The sequence below is a fragment of the Ahaetulla prasina genome, chromosome 2, assembly GCF_028640845.1.
Source record: "Ahaetulla prasina isolate Xishuangbanna chromosome 2, ASM2864084v1, whole genome shotgun sequence".
Taxonomy (NCBI): domain Eukaryota; kingdom Metazoa; phylum Chordata; class Lepidosauria; order Squamata; family Colubridae; genus Ahaetulla; species Ahaetulla prasina.
In genome coordinates, this window is record NC_080540.1 from 106,663,277 (window position 1) to 106,688,114 (window position 24,838).

The 24,838-nt window shown below is 40.8% G+C and overlaps 1 protein-coding gene across 3 annotated transcripts in view; it reads left to right on the plus strand.

Annotated features, from left to right (window-relative positions):
* The window catches only part of ABLIM3 (actin binding LIM protein family member 3), a 190,140-nt gene that overhangs the window by 90,537 nt on the left and 74,765 nt on the right, over nucleotides 1-24,838 (plus strand). For 2 of the 3 annotated variants that reach the window (XR_009153494.1, XM_058169508.1), the window contains exons 2-3: nucleotides 6,755-6,895; nucleotides 24,502-24,685. Coding sequence is in view for 1 of the 3 variants with exons in the window: in XM_058169508.1 (XP_058025491.1) it covers nucleotides 6,755-6,895; nucleotides 24,502-24,685 (325 nt within the window). In the remaining 2 variants the exon portion in view is untranslated. The remainder of the gene's footprint in view (nucleotides 1-6,754; nucleotides 6,896-24,501; nucleotides 24,686-24,838) is intronic. The other variant, XR_009153493.1, reaches the window with a different exon arrangement.

Consider the following 24,838-nt stretch of genomic DNA (forward strand, 5'->3'; position numbering starts at 1 on the left):
CAATTTAAATGAACAGTAAATACTAATTCCAAAAATGAAAATATCCATGGTGAGAATATGTGACTGACAAGGATAACTTAATTTCATTTAATTTTTTATACATTTTTTATTTTTAATATAATACACACATATTTTGTGGACAGTGTATTGACTGGGTCAAATCTTTTTTAAACAATGCTAATACAAATAACTATGCATAATCCTGATTTTCCAATTTCAACAGTACCATTCTCTCTTTATAATTCTTTATCATTTTTTCCATTAATTCATTTAAACATAAATAACATTTCTTCATACCATGTATTTGTTATCACCTACTAAATTACTAGTATTTAATATTTTAAAAATTACTCATTATTCCACCATAATTTCAATATCCCAAAAGTCTAGGACTACTAATAAAGCTAAATATTAACAAAATTTAGTCAATCCCGGGAATATATCTCAAAATCACCACAATTTCTAATCCTTAAAAGTTTAAATTCACAATAAATTAACACACTGTTAATATTAATAATACAATTAGATTACCTGATCCTAAACTTCCACCTGATTACTTAACTTAATTCAATTTAAAATAGAGTAACAAACAGTTAACATTATAAGCATAGATCCCACTTAAGTCCCCAAATGATTTCCAACTTATCAATTTCTGGTAAGGAGGAACCAGCCACAGCATTTTATTTAGCTTTCAGAGAGGCTGTTCTACAAAACAGGTGTCATTTCAGAAACCAGAAAGCATTGATATTTAGCTTTTGTTAGTGAGAATTAGAAATCATGATCTGTGTCAGGGGTCACTTTGAAGATACAAAAAGTCCAATTTAATTATATTTGTTTAAACAAAATCAAACATTTCTTCAATAAGCACATTTTATCTTGCATTATTTAGGTTAACAGTATGAACATTTCTTCTTTCCTGGCTGCGCATTCTAAACTCCTGCAGCAAATAGTTTTCAATCAAGTATCCCAAACATGGCATCCTTTAGATTAGACTTTTCCAAACTGTGTTCTGTGGAACTTAAGGATTCCATAAGATTTTGATGGGATTCCATGGGAGAATAAGGGGTGGGGAGAGATCCACTACAGCCAATTTCCTAACATTAGACCTTTGGTTCCAGGATTCTGGGTGTGTTATTTTTTTAAGTAACAGGTTTTGAGACCTGCTGGGGACATGTTAGGTTTCAATTTAAGTAATTCTTTATGAAAGTTGAAGTCTAAAACATCTAAAGAGCTTTGGGAAGACTGCTCTAGGTAGCATGAACTAGAAAGTTGGATTATTAGCCAACAATGCCAGCCATTGAAGGGCCAGGTTTAAAAAAGACACGATGGCCCCTGTAACTATGCACTTGAAGCCCTTGCCTTTTTTATGTTGCATGGGACAAATAAAAAAAGGTGGTGTGTGGGGTGGCTAGAACTGGAAGTATAATGGACAGCAGCCATTCTGCCACAATTTATCAGCAGATACATTATGTAATAATTTGCAGAAATTGTTTGCAACCCATCAGTCCCCATTCATTATCTATGATCAATAATTTACATTAATCAGGTTGTACCATGAAGCAATGTATCCCACATAGTAGTTTTGTGCATTGTTACAAAACAAGCATGAATGCGTTAACTGTAATAAGATGAATTTGTAAGCACAACCATCCATGGCAAGAATAAACCAATATGCTTTAATGGCATTCTGGTTTGTTTTTCCTTTTTCTCCTTCTCTCTCGCCTTCCTTCCCTTTCCTTCGTCCTCCTCATTTCACATCCTAATGCTACTTACCTTTTTACTGGATTTTTCTGATATAATAATGTGATGTACAGTCGTGCCATAAGCGGAAAAGTGGGGAGAGGAAGCTGCTGGAATACAGTTGGAAATTAAGGAAAAGAAACAATGTAGGTTAAATATAGGAGAAATTCCACCAGAATTTCTAGTTTTAATGCTGAACTTGGAAATGACAACTTGATATTGAGCAGTGATATCAAGCAGTTCCCATAGGCAGATCTTGTCTTCGGAGAAGGGCGGGGTATAAATGTAAACAAAACAAAACAAACAAAACAAACAAACAAACAAACAAACACTAGCATAAGTATATGTTTTCATACCATAAGAATCAGAGCCGTAGTGCCTGACTTGACATTTAATTTAAATTTCAACCACACAGTTCTCTTCCCTACCCTCATGCCTGTCCTTATTTATTTATTTATTTATTTATTTTTATTTATTTATTTGTCACAACAGTATATATAAGTATAAGCATGAAATAACTATACGAATTGGATACAACCAAAGGGAACATTAGGACAGGAACGGTAGGCACGCTTGTGCCCTTATGCACGCCCCTTACAGACCTCTTAGGAATGGGGTGAGGTCAATGGTAGATAGTCTTTGGTTAAAGATTTAGGGATTTTGGGAAGAGACCACGGAGTCAGGTAGTGCATCATATACTTATACATTATATTATGTGTACAGTATGCTTATCATGTACAGTACATTCGCTCTTGCATTATCAATCTTGAAGCACCCCAGCTGGGGTGACTAGTTGCTATAGGCACCCAAAAGTTTTTCCTAGAGACCAGAATTCCATAATAATCATCATCATTCAACAAATATATTTTTGGTATGTTTATTTGTTTAAGTGGAAATTATTTCCTTGACTCTAATACCCTTCATCTGTTCTTGCCTACAGCTTGGATGCAAAAGGGGTTTTGTCTGAACATTTGGCAATTCTTTCTTCTTGGTTCAGAAAGCAGGCAGTGGAAAAATTGTACCTCTACATTCTCATCATTTTGAAATGCTGTACATAATTATTAGTACTACTAGTAGTAACAGTAATGCCCAAAGTTGTCCAGTTAGCTTCCATGGCTGAGGGTAGTCTTAAACCTTGTTCTCCAAGTTCAGGTTCAACTTCTTAACCACTATATTGCACTGGCTGTCTAAATCTAACAATAATGTAGTGGGTTAATGCACTGGATTAGAAGTATAGAAACCCAAATTCTAGCATTGCCTTAGGCATGGACATCAATTGGGTCACTCAAACCCTCTCTCTCTGTCCTAGAAAGAAGGCAATGGCCAACCACTCTGAAAGTGTTGGGAGAAAAACCCCCCACAAAGACATACATATGGTGGCAAGGGTCATAACTGATGTGAAGGCATTACCCACCCACAAACACATAAATATACTTTATTATGGCATGCCCGAAACTATTTTTCCATTTATTTTTGTTGTGCCATCGAGTATACAAACTGCATAGAGAACTGAAAATTTATGTAGGCAAAATGCTATTCCCTGCCCCAAGGAATTTACAAATTAATTTGAGCTGTGTGGCACAGAATTAGGAGCACTAGTATCCTCCAGATATCACACTTATAAACCAGTGATTAGGAATTTGGGAATTGTAGTCGAGGGACTTCTGGACCTAAAAGAAAGGAAGAGAGATTTGAGAACAAGAAGTGTTAAAACTGTATTATAATGTTTTGATAAGACCACACTTGGAATTCTGCATCCGGTTTTGGTCACCACAATATAAAAAAGATGTTGAGATTCTAGAAAGAGTGCAGAGAAGAGTAACAAAGATGATTAGGAGACTGGAGACAAAAACATACAAAGAACAGTTACAGGAATTGGGTATGTCTAGTCTAGTGAAAAGAAGGACTAGGGGTGACATGATAGCAGTATTCCAATATTTGAGGGGCTGCCACAAAGAAGAAGGGTCAACCTATTCTCCAAAGCATCTGAAGGCAGGACAAGAAGCAATGAATGGAAACTAAACTAACCTAGAACTAAGGGGAAATTTCCTGATAGCACAATTAATCGGTGGAACAGCTTGCCTCCAGAAGTTGTGGATGCTCCAACACTGGAAGTTTTTAAGAAGAGATTGAACAACCATTTGTCTGAAATGATATAGTGTTTCCTGCTTGAGTGTGGGGGGGATTGGACTAGAAGACCTCTAAGGTCTCTTCCAATTCTATTATTCTATTATTCATTTAAAGGTGCAGGAGACCATGGGTTACCTGCAGTTTGAGGATCTTGGAAAAATAGAGGGTTTAGGAACAGTGGTGAAATGTAAAAATGTTTGCTACTGGTTCTGTGGGCATGGCTTGATGGGCATGGCTTGGTGATCATGCGATCGGGTGGGTGTGGCCAACTTGACGTCACTCACTGTTAGAGCCAGGAGCTGCACATTTTGAAACATATTCTGCCCTTCTGAAGCCCCCAATGCTTTGAATTTCCCTCTGCCACCCAAGCGAACATCGGAGGGGGAATGGGGAGCAGAAGGTGTAAAAAGCAGAATCCAAGTACAGAAATGGAAAAACAACGAGGGGGGGGGAATGGGAAGGTGAAGGTGTAAGAAGTGGAATCCAGGCACAGAGATGGAAAAACTGGGGGGGGTGGAGGAATGAGGAGGAGAAGGTGTAAGAAGATGTTTCCTTAGATTGCTGATGTTTGGCGATCTAAGGAAAAATCTTCCAGCTCTTCAAGATCGACTTTAAGAAGCCGACAGCAAAAGTAGTGGCAGCGGGGGTGACAGGGACATGTGTGTGTGTGTGTGTGTGTGTGTGTGTGTGTGTCCCCCTCTTCAAGGACTTGGAGGTAGACACCTCTTAGGAAAAGAGGAGGCGGCAAAGCCCTGTCTGTCACCTGGGAGAGGAGGACCTAGGAGGGACATACACACACACACACACATACACACATACACACACAAACACACACACACACACACACACACCCCTGTTGCCCCTGCTGCTGCTATTTTGCTGTCAGCTACTCAGAGCTCTTAAAGTTGATCTTGAAGAGTTGGAAGACATTTCCTTAGGTGCTCCGAACAATGAGTTTGGCAGCGTGGAAGGCAGGGGAAGCATGGCAGGGCTGCGGGCCGTGGACCGGTTTGGGGGGCGTGGCCTGCCAGCAATTGCTACCGGCATGGCGAACCACCTGCAACCTCCGCTACCGGTTCTCCCAATCTGGTCTGAACCAGTAGCATTTCACCCCTGGTTAGGAAGGAACATATTGAGAGATCAGAGGACAGAGAGATAAGGCAGGCAAAGGAAATAGTCTGGTGTGGAGGCCAAAAGGAAGGAAAATTTAAACTACAGTGATTTCCAGGCAACGTATAGAATCTGCCTTAGAAGAGCCAAACATGTTTTCTCAAGGAAATGCTTTTGGTGTGTGTATCGTGCATTATTCAGCAATCACACTGCAGTATTTTGTCATTGGAAATACACACTTAATTTCCCGAGGAAGCTTTTTTGTCGCAGTTGCCAGTACTTTGTGTGCTATGCGGTTCTGGGCACCTATTGGTTAATGCCCGTGACTTGATTGGAGATGCACAGGCACAAAAGCCAGCCCCCTCCACCACTGAGTGGTGAATTCTGTCTTTTTTTCCCCCTTTTCTTAATAGGCTTTTGAAGGCTAAGCACTTCCCCTCTCTAGTTGAGGCACATAGATCTCACCAAGGAATATGTGAGCTTATCTCATTTCCTGACTCACTTATGAGATTCAGTTATCATCTTCCACTTATAAGCTTCCAATATTTCCCATCATTTTTCTCCCTTTTCCCCTTTACCACACATTAAAAATTAACTTGTAAGGAGAAAAGCTGCACAAAAACCATTGACTGGAATCTCTAGGATTGCTAGACTGAAAGTACTGTACATCCTGTGTGTGTCAGAGAAAGAGAGTTTCTGAGGCTTGCAGCAGGCTGTCTTGTCCTCAGATGTCCTCAAACAATTCCTCTTGATAACAAAGGTTTTTCTCCTTTTCTCTAATAGGATGGCATTTTCATTGGTATTGTACTGTCAAGAGCATGGTTTGGGAAGAATGCTTGGTCATTTTGAGAGGCCTCCAGTATATCTGCAGCAGAGATTACTGAGCAAACTTCAGGAGGAAAAAAACATAAAATCTTATCTCTCAGCCAATTGTCTTGGGACTTTCTAAAACCAACAGCTTACTTTTCTCTTCTCGCTCTGTGACATACATACCCAGAGAGACATTTTTCTCAAGAATTCTCAGGTCTAGTTGAACTAAGCTTAACAAATCAGTCGCTAAGTATCTGCTGTGTGAATCCCAGGAGAATTCAAGACCTCCTCAAGCAGACAATCCTCACACAAAATATCTTCTTGACCCTCTGCTTTTATTTTTCCAAGGAACAGCAATAGAGGTCAAATGGTGGTCCTTGAAGTAGCTCTCATCAAATATTCTTCCCAACCTCAGTTTATGAAGAAGGGGTGGGGAATGTTTGTTCTTTGTAAAATGGCTTGAGAGACTTTGAGCTAAACAAGAGTTTATTTACAATAGCCAAAATACATAAACTGCTTTCAGTGTTTGCTCTTCCTTCCTCAACTAACTTCTGCCTCTGTTCTTTCTGAGCTGTTCCTTGAAACAAAGGATTGGCTAGCTCCTCCTTCTCCTGGATAATGTCCTCATTAGTTACTTGTAGCAATCTATTAAAGTCCTCCAACCATCATTGTGCCAAAATAATTGCAATGAGGGCAAGTTTTCTGTCATTTCAGTGATGACTGGGTGATGCTATGATAAACTGTACATCACATGGGGAAATGGCTTTTGATAGACAGGAAATCAGTTTCACTACAGGCAACATCTGAAGGAAGACACGATTAAGACTATAATTACATTTGTATGTATTTGTGTGTACGGGTAAATAGCAAATAGCAAAATAGTCAACAAAATAAATTGTCAGCTGGCTTTGGCTATACCCCCTCTTCTGCCACACTAATAAGCTGTATGTTTTACTTTCACCAGCAGTTCCTTTTCAACAAAACCCATACAACTCTGGGGGTCGTCCCACCATAATTCAATGCTATCGCTGTGGAGATACTTGTAAAGGCGAGGTGGTGCGTGTCCAGAACAATCACTTCCACATCAGATGTTTCACATGCCAGGGTAAGTGTTCAATGTTGCTCCAAGCTGAGACAGGATTGTGAACCTATTTAAAGTATATGATGCCAGTAGGTCGATTTAGTGAGCGAAGAGAAAGAAACAGAGGGTATGGTGCATTTATTTATTTATTTATTCATTCATTCAATTCCTACAGCCATCCATTTCAATCAATTATTCCGAGTGACTTATAATTTAAAAAAAATGCAATTAAAACATTTTAACTGAGGCATGTCTGTCTTAGTCCTGAAAACCTGGTGTTGTGATTAGAAAGAAGTACAGTTTAGTGCAAACTAAATTTAATGTCCCTGAGCAATTGCAAAATGTCAATAAACAAGTTCCTTTGGCTACAATATAGGTTAGTATGTGGAGTTGATAGAGTATACAAATTTGAAAAGGAGGAACCTGGGTATAAATGGGATGTGGAAAAGTGAGAAGGTTCTTAGAATAGAATGGAATGGAATAGAATGGAATGGAATAGAATAGAATAGAATAGAATAGAATAGAATAGAATAGAATAGAATAGAATAGAATTCTTTATTGGCCAAGTGTGATTGGACACATAAGGAATTTGTCTTGGTGCATATGCTCTCAGTGTACACAAAAGAAAAGATACATTTGTCAAGAATCATAAGGTACAATACTTAATACTTAGTCATAGGGTACAAATAAGTAATCAAATCATATTAGGAAACAGTCAGTATAAATCGTAAGGATACAAGCAACAAAGTTACAGTCATACAGTCATAAGTAGGAGGAGATGGGTGATGGGAACGAGAAGATTAATAGTAGTGCAGACTTAGTAACTAGTTTAACAGTGTTGAGGGAATTATTTGTTTAGCAGAGTGATGGCATTTGGGGAAAAACTGTTCTTGTGTCTAGTTGTTCTGGTGTGCAGAGCTCTAGAGCAGTGGTTCCCAACCAGTGTGCCGCGGCACTAAGGGGTGCCGTGAGATCTTTTGAGGGTGCCGGGAACTTTTGAGCTACGGAGATTTTAAATATCTATTTCCTTATAAGGGTGCCGGGAACTTTTGAAAGGCTTTCCAAGGGTGCCTCAAACAAGAAAAGGTTGTGCCTCAAACAAGAAAAGGTTGGGAACCACTGCTCTAGAGCGTAATTTTTGCTTAAAACTGGAGATGTGCATTTAAACGTGGTCTATTACTCATTCCTAAAGCCTCAACAATGATATTTTCATGAATTTACCTAGAGATTTTAGTAGAAGTCAAGGACCTTCACCAATGGGTAATTTCAAAGATATTTTGGAGGAAGTCATGCCTGTTAATCTGATAAAAAACTATACTAAGAATGAGATCTCTGTCTCCCTCCCTCCCTCCCTCCCTCCCTCCCTCCCTCTCTCTCTCTGATTTAATCTTAATAGAATAGAATAGAATAGAATTTTATTGGCCAAGTGTGATTGGACACACAAGGAATTTGTCTTGGTGCATATGCTCTCAGTGTACATAAAAGAAAAGATACGTTCATCAAGGTACGACATTTACAACACAATTGATGGTCAATATATCAATATAAATCATAAGGATTGTCAGCAACAAAGTTACAGTCATAAGTGGAAAGGGATTGGTGATGGGAACTATGAAACGATTAATAATAGTGCAGATTCAGTAAATAGTCTGACAGTGTTGAGGGAATTATTTGTTTAGCAGAGTGATGGCCTTTGGGAAAAAACTGTTCTTGTGTCTAGTTGTTCTGGTGTGCAGTGCTCTATAGCGTCGTTTTGAGGGTAGGAGTTGAAACAGTTTATGTCCAGGATGCGAGGGATCTGCAAATATTTTCACGGCCCTCTTCTTGATTCGTGCAGTATACAGGTCCTCAATGGAAGGCAAGTATTTTTTTTGAATCTTTTCTTCAATTCCCCCATTAACAGCTTGTTCAATCTTTTCCTTATGTCCAAGATCAGTTCTACATTTTCTCTGTCTCTTTCTCACATACACAGAGAACTTGTGTCTCTAGACATAAGTGCAACTTCTAGCATCTCCAGACCACATGATAGTTGGGAGGGATACTAGAAAACTGCAGTTCCCAAATATCTGCAGGGTCTCAGGTTCCTCACTGTTTATTCTCTAACAGACAGGTCATTTCAAATAAATGTGTATTTGTGTGTTGGTGCAGGCCATTGTACTGATTAATGATAGACACAACAAATGCTAGCTAATGTGGGAAAACCTCACTATTTTGTTAAAGTAATAGAAGTGGTGAATTGGGAGAGGGATGAAATTCTTGTAATTCATGTTGTACACTTAATAGATCTGGTTACTACCCCTTAGAACAGCTGTTTCAAATAAATGCAATAAGGAGACCACTCAACATCTGTTCTGGGTTTAATTTTTCGACTTCTTTGCTTTACTCCTCCCACTCACCCTTTCATTAGTAGGGCAGGGACATAATTTAGTAATTCACAACATTCAGTTTTCAGCAGAAGGCAATTTAGTCTCCAAATAGGTTCAGGATCACACGTGGAAGTTGAAAGCTATCCCAAATAACGGGAAACAGGACAATGGGAAAGAATTCCAAAGACTTTTGTATGCCGAATCACATATGGCTCCTGTCAGTCAAAGCTTCACGGCAGGAAAATGAGGACATGCACTACCGGTAGTACATGAAAAGCTAGGTGAAAAGCAAGTGTATTGGTTCTTAAAATGTAAAATAGGCATGCACAGTAAAAATTCACTTAAATAAGCAAAGTAATGTCTATTTGATCCTGCAGGCTGTATCGGTATTTACTCTGAAAAGGAACAAGTTGTTCTTAGTTATTAAGTAAATATACAGAAATGGAAAAGCCTCATAGGAAAACAAAGCATTTTTGTTCTCTTTTTATTCATTATTTTATGCAATGTAAAAAAAAAATGTTAAATACATTTCAGAACAAAATTCCTTCCACAGGGATAGTCTGAAAATGAATTCAACTTATTATACTATTACATAAAACACAAGAAATAACTATTTAAAATACCAGCCAAATGTTGCTTAAAAGGGATATTAACCAAATATATATGATTTGAAGTGCCATTTTCATATACAAGCGGCACAGCACATTCTAACAGTGTTTCATAGGAATTGCTTTTGCATGGGGTTTTTACGTAATGGTATAATATATCCAATTCATTTTCAGTTTTCCCAAGGAATTCTGTCCGAACCTTGCTAGATGTCTTTGCAATTAAATTAAAAACAAGGGCAAAAATAGTCTTTCTGTGAGTTTTCATGAAGTTTCCTCATATTTAAATCTTTAGGACAATCAGGAAGTTGTAGCTCATACACATTTTGTGTCCGCCTCTAACTCAAGGCAGAACTACCCAAGGAAATTCAGTTAAAGGTGGTTAGCAAGCTATTGTAGGCCATAATAGAACTCACATCAACTGACTGGCCACCTACAAAGTCTCAATTCAGAAATCCCAGGATGTCTTGCTCTATAAATAGAAAGACACCTGCTTTTCCATCATGCCATAAGTCTTCATCCATCCTACAGTTTGCTGACAAATGAGAAGTGGGTTCGCAGCCAAACTAAGATTGTTTGATCTACTATGTACATGAGCATATTTCTTTTACCTTTGCCACCACCTCCTCCTTCTCTTGGGATCTTAAGAACCTTAATCTGGGGTTTTTATATAATAGAAAGCCATTAGATGATCCCCACCCACTTGCCTGCCCAATGGATCTCACAAAACAAGATCATGCAATTGATTATTCATAACATGGGGTATTTATGTATTGCCCAAGTGGTTCTCAGTGAACCAGAACAGCCACTGAAACTGAGATCTAATTGTATATTATCTTTCCAAACCACCAAAGAGTAGGTGCAAGTTGTTTTAATTGTGATGAGAAAGGATGCATGCTGATGCAAACAAGATTTTAGATTAGAATTACAAAACATGTTTGAATGCAATGAACAAACTTGCCTAGATCAAAAAAATAACCAAGTGGGAACGAATTCAGTGCACTGGAACTTTTACATGCCAAGCCTTTGAAGAATGTGGCTCCAAAGAGCATTTGTTCATATACCAAACCATTTTTATCCCTTTTTAAGATATAGCCTTCTGCAACACTTAAAAAATGCATTGCTAGCATTTTTGTGTACTCAGCTTGCAAAGTAAACGTAATCACATTCAGAGATTCTTCCACAAATATTCAATAAACAAACCATAGTAAATGAAGAGATCAACAGCAATTTAAAGCGCCTAAAGAAACCCAGATACGATTTTTTTTTATGTTGCATACACATTTGCAATGGCTTACCACTGATCTTAATCATAATTATATCTGCGGATAAAAAGGATGCAGAGAGTACTTAATAAAAGAAGTCTTCCTTATTACAGGGACATAGAATTATTATACTGTTGTGGCATGATGGGAGCATATTACTTATTCAACTATATCGAAACACCCATCTCCCAAAATCAGTCTTCAGTGGTTCTGAGTGGGACTTTCATTGAGATAATCTATTTCTGCAGTCATTTTAAAATAATATGTTAGAGCCCGGAGAATCTAACTAGTAAATATTTCCTTCAAGTCCAGAGTGCCACCCCAATGTGAGTAGGGCCATCAACTACTTGGGTCAGGTCCAAGGCCGTCATGGAAGCCATGAACTCCCGAGCTGCCGTCGATGGCAGCGGAAGATGGCAAGTTAAAGTCCCCATGACTAAAAGTCTGGGGTCTCAACTACCACCCAGCCAGCACCTCCAGGAGCTCGGGCAGGGCAGCTGTCACGCAGCAAGGAGCCAGGTGCGTGATCAGCAAGCCCATCTGACACCTATGACCCCATCTCACAAGAGGATTCGCACCCGGCAATCTGAGGTACAGTGGTCTCCCTCGGCTCTAGGCTCTCTCTAATCACAACCGCCACCCCGCCACCCCTACCCTGAGCCCTCGGCTGGTGGAATGCAGGGGGACCCGGCGGGCACATCTCAACAAGGGCACGCCCCTTCCGTGCCCAGCCAGGTTTCCGTGCGCCTATAAGGTCATGGCGCCCCCTGAATAAGGTCGTGTATTAGGGGGGCCTTCCTCTGTCTCTTTCTCACATACACAGAGAACTTGTGTCTCTAGACATAAGTGCAACTTCTAGCATCTCCAGACCACATGATAGTTGGGAGGGATACTAGAAAACTGCAGTTCCCAAATATCTGCAGGGTCTCAGGTTCCTCACTGTTTATTCTCTAACAGACAGGTCATTTCAAATAAATGTGTATTTGTGTGTTGGTGCAGGCCATTGTACTGATTAATGATAGACACAACAAGTGCTAGCTAATGTGGGAAAACCTCACTATTTTGTTAAAATAATATGTTAGAGCCGGAGAATCTAACTAGTAAATATTTCCTTCAAGTCCAGAGTGCCACCCCAATGTGAGTAGGGCCATCAACTACTTGGGTCAGGTCCAAGGCCGTCATGGAAGCCGTGAACTCCCGAGCTGCCGTCGATGGCAGCGGAAGATGGCAAGTTAAAGTCCCCATGACTAAAAGTCTGGGGTCTCAACTACCACCCAGCCAGCACCTCCAGGAGCTCGGGCAGGGCAGCTGTCACGCAGCAAGGAGCCAGGTACGTGATCAGCAAGCCCATCTGACACCTATGACCCCATCTCACAAGGAGGGATTCGCACCCGGCAATCTGAGGTACAGTGGTCTCCCTCGGCTCTAGGCTCTCTCTAATCACAACCGCCACCCCGCCACCCCTACCCTGAGCCCTCGGCTGATGGAATGCACGGAAACCCGGCGGGCACATCTCAACAAGGGGCACGCCCCCTTCCGTGGCCAGCCAGGTTTCCGTAACGCCTATGAGGTCCGCGGCGCCCCCCTGAATAAGGTCGTGTATTAGGGGGGCCTTTCTCTGTCTCTTTCTCACATACACAGAGAACTTGTGTCTCTAGACATAAGTGCAACTTCTAGCATCTCCAGACCACATGATAGTTGGGAGGGATACTAGAAAACTGCAGTTCCCAAATATCTGCAGGGTCTCAGGTTCCTCACTGTTTATTCTCTAACAGACAGGTCATTTCAAATAAATGTGTATTTGTGTGTTGGTGCAGGCCATTGTACTGATTAATGATAGACACAACAAGTGCTAGCTAATGTGGGAAAACCTCACTATTTTGTTAAAATAATAGAAGTGGTGAATTGGGAGAGGGATGAAATTCTTGTAATTCATGTTGTACACTTAATAGATCTGGTTACTACCCCTTAGAACAGCTGTTTCAAATAAATGCAATAAGGAGACCACTCAACATCTGTTCTGGGTTTAATTTTTCGACTTCTTTGCTTTACTCCTCCCACTCACCCTTTCATTAGTAGGGCAGGGACATCATTTAGTAATTCACAACATTCAGTTTTCAGCAGAAGGCAATTTAGTCTCCAAATAGGTTCAGGATCACACATGGAAGTTGAAAGCTATCCCAAATAACGGGAAACAGGACAATGGGAAAGAATTCCAAAGACTTTTGTATGCAGAATCACATATGGCTCCTGTCAGTCAAAGCTTCACGGCAGGAAAATGAGGACATGCACTACCGGTAGTACATGAAAAGCTAGGTGAAAAGCAAGTGTATTGGTTCTTAAAATGTAAAATAGGAATGCACAGTAAAAATTCTCTTAAATAAGCAAAGTAATGTCTATTTGATCCTGCAGGCTGTATCGGTATTTACTCTGAAAAGGAACAAGTTGTTCTTAGTTATTAAGTAAATATACAGAAAAGGAAAAGCCTCATAGGAAAACAAAGCATTTTTTGTTCTCTTTTTATTCATTATTTTATGCAATGTAAAAAAAAATGTTAGATACATTTCAGAACAAAATTCCTTCCACAGGGATAGTCTGAAAATGAATTCAACTTATTATACTATTACATAAAACACAAGAAATAACTATTTAAAATACCAGCCAAATGTTGCTTAAAAGGGATATTAACCAAATATATATGATTTGAAGTGCCATTTTCATATACAAGTGGCACAGCACATTCTAATAGTGTTTCACAGGAATTGCTTTTGCATGGGGTTTTTACGTAATGGTATAATATATCCAATTCATTTTCAGATTTCCCAAGGAATTCTGTCCGAACCTTGCGAGATGTCTTTGCAATTAAATTAAAAACAAGGGCAAAAATAGTCTTTCTGTGAGATTTCATGAAGTTTCCTCATATTTAAATCTTTAGGACAATCAGGAAGTTGTAGCTCATACACATTTTGTGTCCGCCTCTAACTCAAGGCAGAACTACCCAAGGAAATTCAGTTAAAGGTGGTTAGCAAGCTATTGTAGGCCATAATAGAACTCACATCAACTGACTGGCCACCTACAAAGTCTCAATTCAGAAATCCCAGGATGTCTTGCTCTATAAATAGAAAGACACCTGCTTTTCCATCATGCCATAAGTCTTCATCCATCCTACTGTTTGCTGACAAATGAGAAGTGGGTTCGCAGCCAGTATGCCAAACTAAGATTGTTTGATCTACTATGTACATGAGCATATTTCTTTTACCTTTGCCACCACCTCCTCCTTCTCTTGGGATCTTAAGAACCTTAATCTGGGGTTTTTATATAATAGAAAGCCATTAGATGATCCCCACCCACTTGCCTGCCCAATGGATCTCACAAAACAAGATCATGCAATTGATTATTCATAACATGGGGTATTTATGTATTGCCCAAGTGGTTCTCAGTGAACCAGAACAGCCACTGAAACTGAGATCTAATTGTATATTATCTTTCCAAACCACCAAAGAGTAGGTGCAAGTTGTTTTAATTGTGATGAGAAAGGATGCATGCTGATGCAAACAAGATTTTAGATTAGAATTACAAAACATGTTTGAATGCAATGAACAAACTTGCCTAGATCAAAAAAATAACCAAGTGGGAACGAATTCAGTGCACTGGAACTTTTACATGCCAAGCCTTTGAAGAATGTGGCTCCAAAGAGGATTTGTTCATATACCAAACCATTTTTATCCCTTTTTAAGATATAGCCTTCTGCAACACTTAAAAAATGCATTGCTAGCATTTTTGTGTACTCAGCTTGCAAAGTAAACATAATCACATTCAGAGATTCTTCCACAAATATTCAATAAACAAACCATAGTAAATGAAGAGATCAACAGCAATTTAAAGCGCCTAAAGAAACCCAGATACGATTTTTTTTTTATGTTGCATACACATTTGCAATGGCTTACCACTGATCTTAATCATAATTATATCTGCGGATAAAAAGGATGCAGAGAGTACTTAATAAAAGAAGTCTTCCTTATTGCAGGGACATAGAATTATTATACTGTTGTGGCATGATGGGAGCATATTACTTATTCAACTATATCGAAACACCCATCTCCCAAAATCAGTCTTCAGTGGTTCTGAGTGGGACTTTCATTGAGATAATCTATTTCTGCAGTCATTTTAAAATAATATGTTAGAGCCCGGAGAATCTAACTAGTAAATATTTCCTTCAACATGAAAGTCCACCCCACCCACATATACTTAAACTCCACTCTAGCCTACTTGTGGGGCAGGATTATCATCCTATTTATCAGCCTCCAGAGAGAAAGATGAACAATAGATTTCAAAAAAAAAGAAAAAAGAATCAGCATGTCATTTTGCAGCTGTATGAGTTCCTAGTCCATACTTCAGGCCAAGGATAATATCTGGATTGATTCATTGGGTTGCAACCAGGGAAGTCCATACAAAACAACTTATCTTAGCAATACAGGGATAATTTATGTATGAGGGGAAAAATTCAAGCAAATCTGGATGTTCTCATCTTCCTAGACTCTATTGGCTATGCCGGGTTTCAGAACACCACAGGAGAAGTGTGTGTCTCCAGCCCCCTGGAGTTTGGTGTTGATCATGGAGTTTGGTCTTGATTATTCTGCTAGACAAAGACTTCACTCTGTCTCCAGCTTCAAAAGGGACTTAGAACCACCAGGAGAGAACTTGGCAGCCTTCTTTATTTGCTTCCAAAGCCAAAGGAAATCCTTATTCCTTAATGGGAAATAAAGAGAAGGATGCTTGGTGGAATGATGAAGTAATAGAGGCAGAAAAAAATGAATGAATGAAGATTGCTGCAAAAAGTAAAAGTGAGAGAAAGGTCTTGAATAATTTATTTATTTTTATTTATTTATTTATTTTGTCACAGTATATATAAGCATAAGCATGAAATAACTATACAATATATAAGCATATATATAAGTATGAGTATATAATAACTATATTAATTGGATATAATGAAAGGAATCAATAGGACAGGAACTGTAGGCACGTTTGTGCTCTTATGCACGCCCTTTACAGACCTCTTAGGAATGGGGTGAGGTCAATAGTAGACAGTTTTTGGTTGAAGCTTTGGGGATTTTGGGAAGAGACCACAGAGTCAGGTAGTGTATTCCAAGCATTAACAACTCTGTTACTGAAGTCATATTTTCTGCAATCAAGATTGGACTGGTTAACATTAAGCTTAAATCTATTGTGTGCTCATGTATTGTTGTAATTGAAGCTGAAGTAGTCTTTGACAGGAAGGACATTGTAAGAGATGATTCTATGAATTAAACTCAGGTCATGTCGAAGGCGGCGTAGTTCTAAATTTTCTAAACCCAGGATTTCAAGTCTGGTGGCATAAGGTATTTTGTTGTATTCAGAGGAATGGAGAACTCTTCTTGTAAAATATTTCTGGACACGTTCAATTGTATTGATGTCAGAAATGTGGTATAATTTTACCCCAAAACTGGGGTAAACTGGGGACTGGGAAATGAGGCACCAAAGCCTCCTCCTCAGCTGAGAAGGCTGGCGGCTCCCCGCCCGCCCTCTCACTGCACCGGCAGGGCTTCCCAGCGCCGTCCGGTAAAATGTGAAAAAAAAAAAAAACTCGAGTATAAGTCGATATATAAGTATAAGCCGAGGCTTAAAAAACAAAACTCGAGTATAAGCCGTATAGACCCGAGTATAAGCCGAGGGGACGTTTTTCAGCACAAAAAACGTGCTGAAAAACTCGGCTTATACTCGAGTATATACGGTATTTTATTTATTTTATTTTATTTTATTCAATTTTTATACCGCCCTTCTCCCGAAGGACTCAGGGCGGTGTACAGCCAAGTAAAAAATCACAATATCAATATTAAAAGAAATTAAAACAAACATATTATAAAGTGGCCAGATTTAAAATGAATTAAAATATTAAAATATAAATAACCCAATAAAATTTTAACCCAATAAAATCTTAGGCCAGTCCCGCTTGAATAAATAAGTGCGTTTTCAGCTCACGGTGAAGGTCCAAGATCAGGCACTTGACGTAAACCAGGGAAGCTCATTCAAGGCGACTCCCCACAGAGAAGGCCCTTCCTGGGGCCGCCAGCCGACATTGTTTGGCGGATGGCACCCTGAGAACCTCTCTGTGAGAGCGTCTGGTCGGTGGGAGGCAAAGGTAACAGCAGGCGGTCCCGTAAGTACCGGGTCCTAAGCCATGGGCGCTTTAAAGGTGGTGACCAAAATCTTAAAGCGCACCCGAAGACCACAGGAAGCCAGTGCAGGCTGCGAGGAGGGTGTTACATGGGAGCAACGAGTTGCTCCCACTATTCAGCGCAGCTGCATTCTGGACTAACTGCAGCCTCCGGGTGCACTTCAAGGCAGCCCCATGTAGATAGCATTGCAATAATCCAGGCGGGAAGTTACGAGGCATGGTGACCGTGCATAAGGCATCCCGGTCAAGGAAGGGCGCAACTGGCGCACCGCGTGCCAGTGGAAGGCCCTCTTGGAGCGGCCGCCAAATGATCATCAAAGACAGCCGCCCATCCAAGAGGACACCCAAGTTGCGCACCCTCTCCGTTGGGGCCAATAACTCGCCCCCCACAGCCAGCTGGGGCTGCAGCTGACTGTACCGGCGTGCCGACACCCACAGCCACTCCGTCTTGGAGGGATTGAGCTTGAGTCTGTTTCTCCCCATCCAGACCCGTACAGCTTCCAGGTACCGGGACAGCACTTCGACAGCTTCATTGGGGTGGTCCGGGGTGGAAAAGTACAGCTGAGTATCATCAGCGTACAGATGATAACTCACCCCAAAACCACTGATGACCTCACCCAGCGGCTTCATGTAGATGTTGAACAGGAGGGGCGAGAGAATCGACCCTGAGGCACCCACAAGTGAGGCGCCTCGCGTCGACCTCTGCCCCCTGTCAACACCGTCTGCGACCGGTCAGAGATAGGAGGAGAACCACCGATAAACGGTGCCTCCCACTCCCAATCCCTCCAACCGGTGCAGCAGGATACCATGATCGATGGTATCGAAAGCCGCTGAGAGATCTAATAGGACCAGGGCAGAGGAACACCCCCTGTCCCTGGCCCTCCAGAGGTCATCCACCAACGCGACCAAAGCTGTCTCCGTGCTGTGACCGGACCGGAAGCCAGACTGGAACGGGTCTAGATAGACGGCTTCATCCAGGTACTGGGGAAGCTGCCATGCAACCACACTCTCTACAACCTTCGCCACAAAGCGAAGGTTGGAGACTGGACGATAGTTACCCAAAATAGCTGGGTCCAGGGAAGGCTTCTTGAGGAGGGGTCTCACCACCGCCTCTTTCAAGGCGGCGGGGAAAATCCCTTCCATCAATGAAGCATTTATAATTCCCTGGAGCCAGCCTCGTGTCACTTCCTGAGTAGCCAGCACCAGCCAGGAAGGACACGGGTCCAGTAAACATGTGGTTGCATGTAACCTTCCCAGCAACCTGTCCACGTCCTCGAGAGCCACAGACTCAAACTCATCCCAAACTACCTCAACAAGACATGCCTCCTCCATCCCATCTGGATCATCGCAATTTTGGTCTAAACTATCCCGAAGCTGAACGATTTTATCGTATAGATAACAGTTAGTTGAGCTGTATTCAAGAATTGGTCTAGCAAATGTTTTATATGCTCTGGTTAGTAGTGTAGTGTTTTTGGAGAAGAAGGTACGGAAGATTAGGTTTACAACTCTTAAGGTCTTTTTTGCGATGTAGTTACAGTGGACTTTGGCACTTAGACCATTTGATATGAAACCTCCAAGGTCTTTAACAGGGTGGGGGTCATCAGTAAGGTAATGTCCATTAAGCTTGTACTTAGTGTTTAGGTTCTTTTTTCTAATATGTAAGACTGAGCATTTGCTGGTTGAGATTTGGAGTTGCCAAGTTTTTGACCATTCAGATACAAAGCCAGGGTCTTTTTGGAGGATAGCTGTATTGTTGGTGGTGTTAAATAGTTTGACATCATTAGCAAAGAGAACACAATTACTTGTAATATGGTCACAGAGATCATTTATGTATAATATGAAGAGTGTTGGTCCAAGAACGCTGCCTTGGGGAACGCCACTTTTGACAGGAACAGGATTTGATAGAGCATTGCCAATTTTGACCATTTGTTGTCTGTTTGATAGGAAAGATGTTATCCAATTGTGGAAGGGTCCTGAGATGCCATAGGATTTTAGTTTTAGGAGAAGTTTATCATGTACTACTGAGTCAAAAGCTTTACAGAAGTCTATGTAGATCACATCTATTGCTTTGCCCTGATCAAGATTTGTAGTCCATATGTTTTTGCAGTGAAGAAGTTGTAAATTACATGATAATTTTTTTCTGAAACCAAATTGTTTATTAGAGAGTAGGTTGTTTGTTTCTAGGTGGAGGGTAATGGATTGGTTGATGATAGATTCTATTACTTTGCAGGTGACACAGCAAAGAGAGATAGGTCTGTAATTTTCAAATAGGCTCCTTATTTGAAGACAGGGATGACCATGGCAAGTGACCAAAGTTTGGGAAGGGAACTGGTCGTGAAAGCTTTTTCAAAAATTATGCTTAGGAATGGAGAGAAAATATAGTCACAATCAAAGAGAACAAAGAGGAGATAAGGATTGAAAGAGGCAAAGAAAATGCAGATTGGGGGTTTTAAAATATTTTTTAATCCCATCTTTATTATTTTTACAGACAGTAAACATATCCAATATACCTTCCTCCTCCTATTTTCCCCACAATAACAACCTTGTGAGGTGGGTTGGGCTGAGAGAGAATGACTAGTCAAAAGTCACCCAGCTGGCTTTCACGCCTAAGGCAGGACTAGAACTCATAGTCTCGTGGTTTCTAGCCTCATGCCTTAACCCAGGGTCTTCAAACTTGGCAACTTTAAGACTTGAGGACTTCAACCCCCAGAGTTCCTCAGCCAGCAAAGCTTTGCTGGCTGAGAAATTCTGGGAGTTGAAGTCCTCAAGTCTTAAAGTTGCCAAGTTTGAAGACCCCTGCCTTAGCCATTAGATCAATTGAACTTTTTGATTGAATTTAAACATTATTTTGGAAGTGATTGATGAAGGTAAACAGAGACAATCAAGCAGGATAAGTGGCATCAAAAATAAAAATGCTTTAAATGATTTGGGATGAAAATGAAAGAATACCGGAATATTTTAGAGATACGTATGAGGAAGGTAGTTGCATATTAAAAAATGGGACTGAAACAAATGCTATCGTTAATGCCTGAGATAAAAACAATGAAAAGACAAACATAAATGCTGTGAAAATATTGAAAAATGATGGTTTTGCAGCTGTAGCTAAATGGAAAAATCTAGGATACCAAAAGACCTTGAGTGGTAATGTTATGGCAGCTGGGACCTGAACTGCCATTGCTAAGCAACGCAGCCATACAGCACAATGTCACATGACCATATCATTTGGCAATGGCAGTCTTAGCTGTCTCAGTTGCTGTTGTAAAACCTCAAGATGCACAAATTATGAAATGAGTCCCAGGTGAGGAGTCTGAGAGGGCCTCAGGGGTTGGGTAAGTCCAGTGCAGTCTAGATATAATTCAGAGGCTGAGGGAAAGGGCTGGGAAGACCGTTGCAGGCCACTTGCAAGTCAGGAGAGGCCAGGAGAAAGTTTGAGAGGGTCAATGCAGGCCATGTATGGGTGAGGTGATGGTGCTACTGGCAGAAGAAGAAGCAAGAGTGACTTATTGGAGTGACTTGCACCTTGACTGCTGACTTCCTATTGAATTTGCCTGTGACAAGCCAGCACTGTCTGCAGCCTTATAATTGCAAGCCGAGAATCTGAGCGTTTGGATTGTAATCACATGACTGTGGGGTTGCTACAATAGCCAGAGCTTCTAGAGGCAGGACTGGCATAAATAGTGATTTTAAATTGGGGTTTTAGAGATTTTAAACATTTGTAAATTTTTTAATTTTTAAATTATCGGCCATTTATTAATAGTTTCTTTTAATTTCTTTTAATTGTATATACTCTGTATTTTATTTCATCCATTTTTTTCAGCTGTAACTGTAATTAGTCACTGAATGAATGGACATAAGCCAAGGACTATGTGTACGAATGTGATCTCGTTATGGAACGGCTGCTTACAACATGCGTATGTGTGTGTACTGTATTTGTGCCTGACAATAGAAGGGATGCCATTATTGTTCTCTGACACAAAGGAAGCAGTAACAAAAATGAATTACAGGGGAATTAGTTTGTTTAGCACACCTGGAAGTTGTTTATCAGAATTCTAATCAAAAGAGCTCAAACGGGAAATAGCAAAGTTTGGGATGTGTTGTGTGGATTTATGCCAGACAGTAGGTGTCCAAAGTGGTTTTTTGTTCCTTAGCAGAAGCATGAATGTGGGAATGTACAAATATTGATGTACAGAATATGTCTGATAATGTGAGATGAATAAAATGTGAAAAATGAAAGTATCTGCATGTACAAATGCACTTCTGTCAAATTTGCAGTATGGAAATCAGTATTACATATGTCAGGAGAAACATAAAAAATAGAATGCAGTTGTGTGGGCAAAATACAACTGGAGAAAAGGCTCAAGAATTAATATGGGATTGTATACCAGCAAAGTATATGGAGATATTTTGGTCAGTGAGGATCAGATTGCATATATCAAGGTAAGAAGCAGCATGTAGATGTGGGATGAAAATGAATGAACTCTGTTTTTTAAAATTAAATTCAGCATTGGTCCTGTTCCTGTTCTTGCTTCCGTTCATCTTCATCTTTTTAACCTTCCCAGGAAACCAAACTTGAAAAATAAACGTAGTCTTCCCCCTCCCACTCCAAAACTTACTTACTTATCCCAGTTTGGGTTTTCCAGATCTAAAGGGATTAAAATAACCCAATGCTGGGAATTGGATATATTGGAGAGTACCGAATGACAGTGGTAAATTGGGGCAAGCTTGCTTGTGTGACCATAAAATGGGAAAGCACCTCAAGAACTACAGCTCAGGCTATCTGTCCTTCAGTGGGTCATAGCATGTGAGTGTAGTAATTGAGCCATTTCTTCACTGTGTTGCCAGTTTGTTTCTCTCCCTTGCCTCACTGAAAAATTATAGGCCAAGGTCTCTCAAAAGACAAGAACCCCACTCGATGCATTTCTCACCATTAAAGATCCAATACACCAGTGACTCCTCTGCTAGCCTACTCAGCCTCTCAACCTGTCTGCTTGTAGTCAATCAAAAAGGGCGCATCTTGTTGCCTTCATGCACCAAGGCTCACAGACAATTCCCCAGGCCAGGCTTTCTCTCAGCAGAAATTTCCCTTCCCAACATCTTCCCCACCCTAACCCTTGCCTTATTTTCACTGCACAGTGCTAACAACACAATGGTGGCATCTTAGAGGATGGCGGGAAGTATCTTGCCATTCTAGTGTCTATAGGTGGCAGGGATGGAGGATGAGAAGATACTGCTTGGTAAAGGGCAGGGCAGGGTGGCAGAAGGAAGTTTACCCTCACTATTCAAGAAATTGTTTTGTACTCAGGTGACTTGGAGTCCGTTGTTGCAGAGAAACTGAAAACTGATTCAGGCACTTGTATCTACTAGTGACCTGTGCATCAGAGAACACCGATGCACTTTTAACACACCAGATGGATCTTTCACATAGGGAGTTCATTAGTACAAGTCCGATCACACTGCCCAGTGCCAGTCATCCAGAGTGGGCAGTGAGGCTACCAAAGCAGACTTGTACCTCCGTAATTATTCTGGGTTGCTTCCTGTCCAACTTGTTTTCTAAAGATTGTTTTGCAGTCTCCCACACATAAGCACTCATTAGACACACCCTCCACCCTCACTTTAGGAAAGCATTGCATAATGTGATCGAGCATGTGCGTGCGCGCGCACACACACACACATTCTGTGGTCCTTGACAACCACAGCAAATATATACATGAAAAAGTCAATAAACCAAAACAGAGAGCAGAAAATGTAATTTGGATAGTGAAGATGGAACTGACAGACCAGGAGGCAGAAACTGGCTGAAGGCATGCTCGAGCAGAAAAGCTTTCAAGCTTGATCAGGGAGATTGTCATCAGGGAGAAGCCAAAGGATTTCCTGAGGCAGGGCCTGCCAAAGCCTGGCCACGGAAAGACCCTCTCACATACCAGCACGTCAAGCCTCAGGTGTCAGCGATGGGATAAAAAACAGGTGGCTGCTTCAGATAATCCCACTTCAGGCTGCTTTATCTAATATTTAGATACTAGAGAGTGGGAATAGGCTGAGTTGAAAGGAGGTGATTCCGCAGACACATTTAAGCCATTCAATTTGCAAAATGAATGACCAAGTACATTGAGTTGAGATTAGAAATGACCTGGAAGCAGAGGTCATAGATATAAGAATGAAGTCGGTTTTTGACTGGCTGATGGGAATTCCTAAGCATGGCTGGTCCTCTGGTATTTGGACTTCTTAAGAAGTGATGTTTTGGGTGCTACAACCCTGGAGATTTTAAAGAAGAGATTGGACAACCATTTATCTGAAATGGTACTGGGTCTCCTGCTTGAGTAGGGGGTCAGATTAAAAGACCTCCAAGGTCTTTTCTGTTATTATGTTTTGTGGAAGAAACACAACTTTTATATTTAGGAAAAAGCAGTGGGGCTGTTGCCAATAAAATTACTGTACAAAATGTGGAGTCATTCACCATGGCTATGCAGGGTGGGCAGGGTTTAACTCCTAGATGTCTCAAAGGTGCTTTTTCAGGAGGCAACTGGACTTTCTTGTTTTTTCTTTTGAAGACATTTCACTTCTCATCCAAGAAGCTTCTTCAGCTCTGACAGGATAGTGGGGAATGGAAGGATTTATATTCCTTGGAGACAGCTGGTCATTTGCATCCTTTTAGAGGGTCCTTGAAGCATTTGGAGGTTTATCTGTCTCCTCAGGGTCACCTGAGTAGTGCTCCTGGTTCTTGTACTCTGCAATTTTTTTCCCCCTCTGGAAATCCATTCCTACTCCCACATCATTCAAAGAGTGTCCATCCCAAATTGATAGGTAAAAGTCTCTCTAAAAGGATGCAGATTACCAGCTGTCTGAAGGAATATAAATCCTTCCATTCCCCACTATCCTGTCAGAGCTGAAGAAGCTTCTTGGATGAGAAGCGAAACGTCTTCAAAAGAAAAAAAACAAGAAAGTTCAGTTGCCTCCTGAAAAAGCACTTTTGGGACAACCATGACCTGGATGTCTGAGAATCTCTACAGAAGCCTCCCCTTCGGTTGACCAAAGAGGCTTTCGGCATGACCCAGACACTCCATCCTTATGATGGCACTTCAAGAAGCACCTGTTTGTTTGTTTTTTAAGAGAAAGGTGCCCGTTTGGAGAGATGAAAGGACTGACTTTTCTATTTCTGCATGTACTTTCCCCTCTGTAGTGTGCGGCTGTGACCTAGCTCAGTCTGGCTTCTTCTTTAAGAATGGGGAATACATCTGCACCCACGACTACCAGCAGCTCTATGGCACCCGCTGTGACAGCTGCCAAGACTTCATCACTGGAGAGGTTATCTCAGCCTTGGGCCGGACTTACCATCCCAAGTGCTTTGTGTGCAGCATGTGCAGGTGAGTCAACTCTCTAACAGCAATGTGTGAACCCCTCAGGAGTGACGATGGTGAGCAGAATCCCCCTTGGGGAAAGTTGAAGTTTTACTGAGATTGCATTATAGCTTTGTTGCAATCAGCAGGCAGGTTAGTCCTCGACTTACGGCCGCTGTT